We start from the raw sequence: 10001 nt of genomic DNA, 5'->3' as shown, positions 1-10001 counted from the left end.
TCTTTTTAAGTGGGAGAACTTGCACAATTGGTGACTGACTAAATACTTATTGTCCCAACTGTATAAGTTAGGATTTGGTGTTAAAATACAAAATGCAACATATTCAATAAATATGGAGGATGACAGAGTTCAACATTTTCCCAAGTTAAAAAACATCTTCCTTTTCTTCTGTCAGTATTTTTCTTCAAGGTTTGTCCATTCTCATTTGTTATATATGTTTGTGACATTGCATTGTTTGTCCATTTCTGTTGGGTCTATTGTACCTGTTGACAATTTTTTTATTGCTCATATCCACATCCGTCACATGCAATAATCACACCCATTTGCACACGTTTCCTTCAGCTGTGTCACCATGACGACCTTGAGCAGCTGGCTGCTGATTGGCTTCTGTGTGGACGATGTGGAGGTCAAACACCAGAGTAGTTGGAATTAATGGACTCTGTCGCATGGGTAAGGGGCCCTCTACACTCAAACGTGCACAGATGCCATGGTTAAGTGTGAAACGGTCGATGGGAGTCGCAGACCCTACAAACCTAATTATGTGAACTAATGGCAGGCATCAGACAGGAAGTACTCTCACATGTGAACTCCAATTTGCACTGTAACTTCAGGGGACACCTCAGCAGATCATGTATCAATGTGCCAATAAATCAGCTCTGGATACAACACTTTGATGGAGTTATTGACAGCAATGAAAAAAATACACAAACCTACTAAGAAGTTGCTCAGACAGACCTACAAATATATTTAGCTGTGGTTGCATGCAGTGTTGAGTTTAAAACACACACATACACCAGGTATTGGGGCATAATAGCAAAGTGTTTAGTCTTACCTGTGCACTTTTTCAGAATACCAGGTCGTCTTCCATGCATCCCCAGCTTACAGTTGAAGTTTTCCTCCCAGAATTCAGCAAACCAAACATTTCTCCTGTTGTTGGACAGGGAGCGACTACGGAAATATCGGTCAAATGCTGCATAAAAGACAGAGAGGAGAAGAGCACAGGGTGAGAAGGGGTTTTAATACTCTTCAAAATATGCCTTAAGTACCTCTACATTACTGAACCCACATGACTCTGACTAAAAGAAATGGCTTCAACACTGAGATCTGTTTAACAGTGTGGTGAGGAGAGGGCTCTAGTGCCTCAGGGTTTAAGGACTTTAATTCTACCGAGACTCTGCTGAAAAAAAATAGATCCATGTTCACAGCAGTGTAATATGTTCTGTCATTGAAATAAATGAAATATAAATAACCTCTGTGTAGCTGAAAAGCCATTTTTGTTAGTGAATGCCTAGAATGAGAGCAAAGAGAAACATTTTAGGCACTACAGCTTGACCATGTGTCTAATTCTAAAAGGAGAGAAAACATTTCTAAAAAGTCACACACATTAAACTTGCAGGACGAAATGATGCAAGAAAAGGAGACCAAGAAAAGCACAGCAGCTATTCTTAAAAGATTCTGCATTGCTTTTATGAACCTTAAGTTTACATATAAAATGCGTGAGATAACGTGAATCAAATTTTTTCACTGTTTTGTACCTTTCGTTGGCAGCAGATATAAAAATTTCATTGGTGCTGCTACAAACACATCCATTAGATTTTACACACTTACCCTTTTGGCTCTTTCTATATTTTAGCTTTACATAACAGTTTAGCTTATGCTGGTTAATTATATTGTTTTTTAATGTATAAAAAATTTAAAGCAAAATGTATCTGAAGTACCACTACAGGGATCTTGAGTACCACATGTGGTATTTGTACCGCAGTTTCAGATCCATGGGTTTAGTGTTAAGCAGTGACAAGGCGCGAGAACCTTTCAGAATAACTTTGACACCATGTGCGATGTCTGAGTCACTGTAAAAGCTGACAAGAGCTGCCTTGATTGATCTTGTCTGCTGTCATGGATGTGGGTTCTGTGTGTACCTGTGCAGCTCTACTGATAGACAGACTGCTGGGAAGTGTGGCTTTACTCTATGTGGAACTCGACAGGAAGCACATGTCAGGTGGGATCACATGCCTCCCAGTGTGCTAGCAGGTGTGATGTTCAAAAACTTAGATAAAAGCTGAAATAGCAAGACTCCTAAAAGAAATTTGGAGAGAAACTGCCGCAAACAAGAGTCAACAGTGGGATTGGAAAGTACCTAAAAGGTTTAAACAGAGAACCAAGAAAGTTAGTTTCTTTTGACTGAATCAGTGTGGAACATCGACGTGTTTGCTCACTGCTGAGCCAAATGATGTGCCCTGCACAGCACTTGCTTTAGTTAGAGATAAGTGAACAAATTACAGAGCCAACAACACTTGGAAGTCAAAGTCATTTAAATCAGCAGAGTTTGTGTAGTCCGCCTCTAACCAGAATACTAAGGGTGTATTCAGACCAGGGAAGTTCTTTGGTCCAATTGTTTGGTCCGGACCAAAAATGGACTTTATTTTTTTTCGTTTGGTGCAGTTTGCATTCACATTGTGCTTTTTTGCAAATGAACTATAACTTGTAAACAAAGCKATCAGGCTGARGATCATTGCTCCCATTGGACAAAAAAGGATGGGGGCGGGACTGAGCCACAGATCCAGAAGAAAACAAGGAAGTCCTGCATGCTGCAGTTTTGATGCGCACATTTTTGCTGATAGTGCAACTGCAATAGCATTTAAAATGTCAGAAGCAGCTAATTTAATGGTGGCTCCGTGATGATATTCTAATTTTGGAGCGGCGTCAGTAAATGTGTCCCGCAGCCCAAAGGAGAAAAGGTGCGCTGCGTGTTCTGACCCACAACATGCTGGCAGTAGAGCTGCTAACAGGAGACGACGAAACAGGTGAACATGTTTTCAGTTTATTTAGCTCAGCAACGGTGGCCTGTGAAGTCCAAAAAGGTGCATGTTTAATGCAGTTGGTTCGGTTAGAYTCVGGWCTGTATTCACACCAGAAGAGAACTAAAGTGAACCGCACCAGAGTTTGTTTGGAAGCGGACCAAGACCACCTCAAAAAGCAGGTCTCAGTCCGGTTGTTTGATCCGCACCAGAGTTCGCATGAGTGTATTCACACCTGCACAAAAGGTCCAGATCAACGCTGGAAACGAACTCTGGTTGGTTTAAAGCGGAGCAAATTATCAGGTCTGAATATGACCTACCGTATTTTTCGGACTGTAAGCCGCGACTTTTTTCCTGAACTTTGAACCATGCAGCTTATAGTCCGGTGCGGCTTATACGTGGATTTTTTTCTTCAGCCACCAGGGGGCTCTTATGCTCCATTTGCTTCAACCACTCAGAAGAAAAAAAAAGAAAAAAGCAATCGCTTCCAGAGCCGACTGTTGACCAGGAAGCAGCAATTTAAAGATAGTCAATGGCCAAAAACTCATAAAAGGGGATAAAACAGACATATTTCACGGTGTAATCTGACTGATAAAAACTTTGGAGCTTAATCCAGGACCAGTTTGTGGATAAACGTTGAGTGAAGAGCTGACAACTTTTTTTCGGCATTGCACTCCCTGGGGAAGGAATCCCATGCAGTGACGTATGCTGGAGCGGGAGGGCTTTCCCAGCAGCTAGGCTCTGGGTTTCTCGGGGGGACTATGAAAGGTCAGTGAGAAAACAAATGCCGAACAATCACGTGACGGCGCGTCGACCAGTCGACAGCTGAGCGACCATACAGCCAGCTTAGCCGGAGGTGTAGCTCCATTTTGTTTTAGCTAGTAGCAGACACGATACGACGGATCTTCGACAGACACGAGCATTACCCCGGGCATTACCGTAAGCATTACCCCGGGAGGACAGCGACACAGAAAGCAACACTGAACAGATACCGCTGTGTGACGCAGCTTTTCTCAGCTTGTTTAACTCCCACACTGAAGAGGAGGACTTCGATGGTTTCAGTGCGCCGGAGGACGATGAATGAGACATTTTGTTGGATCAGAAACTGTTAAAGAAAACTACCAAAATAAGGTCAGTTAAATGAACCGTATTCCTCCYAACTTTAATTCTTAAAGGTTTGCTTTTTATGTTTTGATGTTGAATTCACTTTTTTGACGACAAATTTGGGTGTACTGTTTTTTTTATGTTAGGGGTGCGGCTTATAATCCGAAAAATACGGTAAATATTATGTTTCAGCCTGAAAGACACTTCACAAAGTTGAACAAGTGAGAAAGTGGGAGTGTCCTTACTGTGGCTGAGATCCTAAAATAACCCCAATCTGTATGGCAAGCTGGTTGACCATTTATGATACTCTTGATGACCCACACCCTTTTAGCCTTCAGCTGCTTGCCTCTTCCACCTCTTCATTGAACCTAATGCCAGGACGTTTCCCTGACAGCAAGGAAGATGCACACCACTTTTAAACTGCTACTGAAAAACATTTTCTTCTTGCTTAAATATCTTTTTAATTTCCAAGGCATGAATAGAAAAGGTCAATTGCCAATTTTTTTCACCTCTTAATTAGCATTCAGAGCAACTAGTACCAAGTGAACATTAAGCTAGTAGCAGTTAGCATTTAGAGAAGGAACAATCTGACAAATGACTTTAAGAAATACCAGTGTTAACAAAAAAAAGTAAAAACCACTAAACTTTTACATCACACCATTAAAGAGAGAAAACCCCATCACTGGCATTTCTGTTTTAAAAACGGTTTTAAATGAAACTGTGGACATTGTTGTCCAGCTGCAGAATTCACAGTGCACTGACCAAAACCAAACTAACATGAATAAAATACATAAACTTAGTTTTGGTGCAGTGACTCCTATGTATAAACGTTGGGTCATTTTAAATTTCCTCAGATCAGTTGGGGAAATGCAGCTCTGCGATCAACATGTTCCAACAACAACTTATTCTGTGATCTAAATTAAATAAACATGAGAGCAGAATGTTTCCTTTGTACAATCTGCATTCCTGCCCATGCTGTTCACTCACCGAAGATAAGATTCAAGACATGATTTCCCCTTAAATACGGAGGAATTTCTGTACAAGTTCTGAAATTCATACAGACTATTTAAAGCTTGACTGACCTGCTGCTGAAATATGACATGAGGTATATTTTAAAGATGTTTGTGACATTTGGCATTAAAGTGTCCACCTACTCCCATCTCACTTCATTAAATTGTACATGAGCTGGATCTATAATGACATTTAAGCCTGACTTCTACACTTRCTTACCGTCCACAGAAGCTCGTTTGGGAAGAATCGTTATGGCCCCCTCGGCCACTCTCTCTTGGCCAATCACTGGCGAGATCTTGGAGCCCCAGCTGTCTGATCCCACCCACAGGAAATGGCCCGTCTGGTTGTTTTTTTTAGCTGCGTCAAGAACACGTCTGTTTCAAAGAAAAAGATGATCATTAAAACTTAAAGAAACAAAAAGGAACAAAAAGCAAAAGTGTGGTTGGATATTTAATGATTGATGATATAAATGTATGTAAAAAACTAAAGGTAGAGCTGTACTTTTTTAACAGCTGATAACATAATGCCTGTTTTAATCCAGGGCTTTCCAAGTAAAGTTAAAGCTCAAGTCTTTATACAGTATTTTGACCACATAATGCCAGAGCTGTAAGAATGTGATTTGCTTAAGTATATATAATTACAGTCTCTCCTCTGTAATTTCAACTCTTGTCAAAATATCAACCTTATAATGTTTAAAATAGGGCATGTAGGTGTCAGAGTTTCTACTGTAAAATTAGCTAGGAAATGGCATAGTACAAAAGCTATTTAACAAAATACTCTAAGTAGTTGGAAGATTTGTCAGGAGGAGTTAATAAAGCACAGCACAAACCGAATGTCATCTTCGTTGGCGAACATGATGATGGCCCTGGCATTGGAGGTCTCCAGCAGCCGTCTGATGATCTTGTCGAACTCCCCCTGCCTGGGCTCCCTGGGGATCTTTAGGGACTGAGCAATGCACACACCACCTGCAACAAAAAGACAGAAGGCCACTTTTATTTTACAGTCACCGATTTGCACTTTTCATTCTGCGCTCACTCCACTTTGGGTATTGATTCAGCATATCCTCATTTCATACCACAGCTGGTTGAGCGCTCACAATGGAGACGTCTGATAAAAGCTCTGCTGCTTCTTAAAGACACATAAAACAGACAGCAAGCATGGCCGTAGTAAAGGTATATACAGTACTTAAAAAAATAAATTAACAAAAAATGACTTRGGTAAAAAAAAAAAATTCTTTAACGGTCATAAAACGACTCATAATATTTGGGAAAGTAAAAGTACTTTTACACACACTCTAAAGAAATGAAGTGTTGAACTCACCTATAACCAAACTTGTTTTACTAAACCTAGTTGAATAAAATGAGCATTTCTTTACATTTACGGTACTCAACGCAGTTTAGGGGAACCAGCTAGGTTTAATAAGGTCAACACTATTTTTAGCATGCAGAAACAACTCCATTATGGAGGACAGTATCTGACATAATTAGAAATAAAAACAGAAATATGTAAATGGACAAATAAATAAATAAACTTCAAAAGTACCAATTAATTTAAAAAAGGAAAACTTTAGCTCATGTTTTATAGTTTAACTAACCTTTATATTTATTTTTACAACTTAGTTCCAAATACTTTGAAACATAATTTACATTTTACTAGTTTTAAAAATATATATTTAACTGTTTTTTCTTTTACTTTTAGATGCATCTGTGTCTCTTAAATGATTATATATATTTTTTTGTAATTTTTCCCACAAGTCCTTTTAGTTATTGTTTTTACATTTGTCTGTCTGTATTTACTTTACCTTATGCATTTCTGCCTCATTTTGTAAATACGTACTTTTAACGCTCAAAAAACAYATATTGAGTAAAGGTAACGCATTTACTCTGCATTTACTTAAAGTACATTTACTTTATAGTAAATGTAAAGTAAATGTGTTGTTTATTGAGTGTAACAATAAGTTAAATCATAAAAAAATACTTAAGTACTGTAACAAAGTATTAAGTATACACCTCTGGGTGGTAGAGGCAAAAGGTAGAAAAATCCAGAAAATCCAGAGCAGTGCTGGATTTGAACCAAGTGCTAAAATGTCAGAGGCAGTGAAAGCCACAGATGTTAACATTACAAAACTAGAAAAGCAAATGATGATAAAAGAAGCTCCCCTCAAGATCACAAGCTGATTGGTCAGTTAGGAATTACCAAGCTAGTTCTACGTCAGGAAAATAAAACTTGTTTTCTCAAGATAACATATCACCAAACAAACGTTATTTCAAGATAAGATGATTATGGAGCCAAAATGAGTGACTCTTGTGTTACATCCAGTTTCATCATTCAGTCTGCTGTCAGGACACTTGGAGACATCCTCCAACAGTAATGTGTTGATCAGCGATGGATGTTTCTTGGCATTCCAACTACAAATCAATCGCCAGCATGAGTGTTCTGATTACTGATGAAGTTCCACCTACAGTTTATGAATTTGGGATCATTTTCAGTTCAAGAGAAAACGAGCTGTTTTACATTGGAATAATTAAACTGAATCATTTATTATCTCTAAAAAACAAGCTTTGTCATCACAAGCTGAGATAATGTGGAAATWAATTTCTAAGAATGTCTTAGATTTCTTAAAACACATTTTTAGAACAAGTCATAAAAAAGGGTTGGGGGCGAGAACGGTTTAGATGAAAAAAATTACAGGAGAAGCAAAAGTAAAATGCTTAAAATAATAAAAGGTGTGTTTTAGATTGCATGAGGAGAAATTAAAGATAGAAGAGAGAGCTGAAACTAAAAGTGTCACTCACACTACTGAGTGTGAAGGTTGTAATTTATCCACATCAATCAATACTGATTTAATTTTTCATATTATTCACATTTTTATGTGTTTCCCAGTTAGTTTAACACTAATCCAAATGTCACATTCACATTTTGAGCTGTTAATTTTCTTTGCTGAATTATATATTCAACCCTGATCAACAAAATGTGTCTAAAAAGTCATAAGAACACAAACCCTGTTTTTTTAGTTTGCATGTTTTATTTTTATCTCCATGTTTGCTTGTATATGAGAGCATAAGCAAATTATATCTCTATTCCTGTTCCAGCCCATTTATTGAACATCTGTACAGTCTGTCGCTTCCACTATATCACAATCCTTAATCAACACACACTCGCTTTCATACCCAGGCAGACACACACATCACAGAGTGCATGACTGCTAAAACAAATTCTCATTAGCATCAAATTAAAAGACTCTCAAGGCCAATTACTAAAGTGACAAAAGCAGCACAGGCACCCCATCATCCCATTCCTTCCACAAACACAAACACCCAACCCAAAACACTGCACATCTAATCATTTCACACTCATTTTTGTCTCAGATTTCTTGTAATAGTTTGTTTTACTTTTCCCCCCACATCAGCCTCATTGTATTATTTCCCACAATAAAGACAAAACAGTTTTTTTATTTTCTCCATAATCATGAACAAAATGCTTTAATCAAACATGCATAAGGCTTATAGAGACCAATGCAGCTTTGGGATTCAGTTAAAGACCACATCTGTCTCTGAAACTGTTAATTAAACCACCTATAGCACCAACAGCAGCCTTCAAAATATTTGGAAATGATCCTACAAGTCTGGCAGATGTTTGCTGTGGATGTTTTTTTTTTTTTTTAATTTTAGGCTGAAAGGTTCAATCTCAGCCATTCTGGACAGGAAGCATCAGTGTACAGATGTTTTAGGTCCTCTCTAATGATTTACTGGGATCCACTCCAAACTAAGTTTTACTGAAGCTATGGTTTCGGTGGATTGCGCACATTGCTAAAATATAGACATAGGTCTGAGAGATTTTTTTTTATCAAAGTTTATTCTGATTCTTGAATTTCAGAACTTTTCATAGATGCAGTGACACTTTAGATGCTCTTTACTATTGTAGCAAATACTTCTTGTAACAATTTTTCAACATTTAAAACTTTTATAACAACAAAAACAAACAAAAAAAGAATACAACTGCAGAAAATAATGATTAATTGTTTTCAAAAAGATTGATTTTATGTTGCCTGGTGAGTCAACATAAGAAGCTGCTAGTATGAAATAACTTGACCTACAGTATTTGTATAACTCTAATATTGATTTTAGTCAAGAGTTAGATGTAAGGCTTTGCTTGGAGCTCACCTCTTTTTCTGAGGTGAACAAAAAACTGCAGTGAGTGCACCAGATAACTAAATGCATAAAACCAGCAGTAAACACAGCATTTGTCAGCTGTTAAAGTCAGGGCTGTTCCCGGTCATTGGATTAAACCTAAATCAGTCACTATGTTTAGAGCAACTGTAGCATTTTCCTGCATATAAATAATCATTTCTGATTAGATTTCACTTGTTCCTATGACAACAGCTCAAAGAGGAAGAAAACCCCTCACTTTAACTTCAGACTATTTCTAAACACTTTTGCATGGAACTTCCTTTGTGGCTCGAATTAACATCTCTTACACAAACCCCCACCAGACGTCCTGACGCCTTACTGTTAATAGATAAGAATTGTCACATTCCTGTTCCGAACCCCACAAGTTCTGTTGCTTCCATCTCCCATAAGCACAAGACTGTTGGTTCCTCTTCAAAGGGATCATAAATGCCTTTAAACTGACTCTTCGGCGTGACTGGGAACAAAGGACCTACATTCTTCATTAAATGTGAAAAAAAAGGAGAAAAGATAAAGGAATCTGTGTATCTAATGTTTTCTGTCTTATTGCAAAGAATGTCATCTAATCCATTTTTCTTACAGAAAAGAACAAAACCCGTTGAAGCTCTACTATGTTCTCTTTTTAACTGTTTGCCCACTAAGGACTCAGTGTGGTAACTGTGTGGTGTTAATTGTTTTGATGAAATGTTTTCCTGAAGAAGGTGTGTGTTTTATTCCATGATTTAATCCTTAGAAACTTAGGACTTGAATTTTAATAATTAAGTGTGACACTCTTATTTTACTGAGGCAAGCAGAAATCTCTCCCTTTTAATTAGATGCAAGATACAGTGGTTTGCAAAAGTATTCATACCCCTTGAACTTTTCCATATTTTGTCACATAACAACCACAAACATAAATATA

General features: G+C 37.9%; 1 protein-coding gene across 6 annotated transcripts in view; it reads right to left on the bottom strand.

Annotated features, from left to right (window-relative positions):
* Window positions 1–10001, bottom strand: part of grm8a (glutamate receptor, metabotropic 8a) — a 244391-nt gene that overhangs the window by 60931 nt on the left and 173459 nt on the right. For all 6 annotated transcript variants that reach the window (XM_014014473.1, XM_014014468.1, XM_014014470.1 and 3 more), the window contains 3 exon segments: window positions 833–970; window positions 5133–5287; window positions 5743–5878. In XM_014014473.1, the coding sequence (XP_013869927.1) occupies window positions 833–970; window positions 5133–5287; window positions 5743–5878 (429 nt within the window).

This window comes from Austrofundulus limnaeus, unplaced genomic scaffold (assembly GCF_001266775.1).
Source record: "Austrofundulus limnaeus strain Quisiro unplaced genomic scaffold, Austrofundulus_limnaeus-1.0 Scaffold115, whole genome shotgun sequence".
Lineage (NCBI taxonomy): Eukaryota > Metazoa > Chordata > Actinopteri > Cyprinodontiformes > Rivulidae > Austrofundulus > Austrofundulus limnaeus.
Note: the sequence above shows the minus strand (reverse complement) of the source record. Positions and strands in the feature narration are given on the sequence as shown.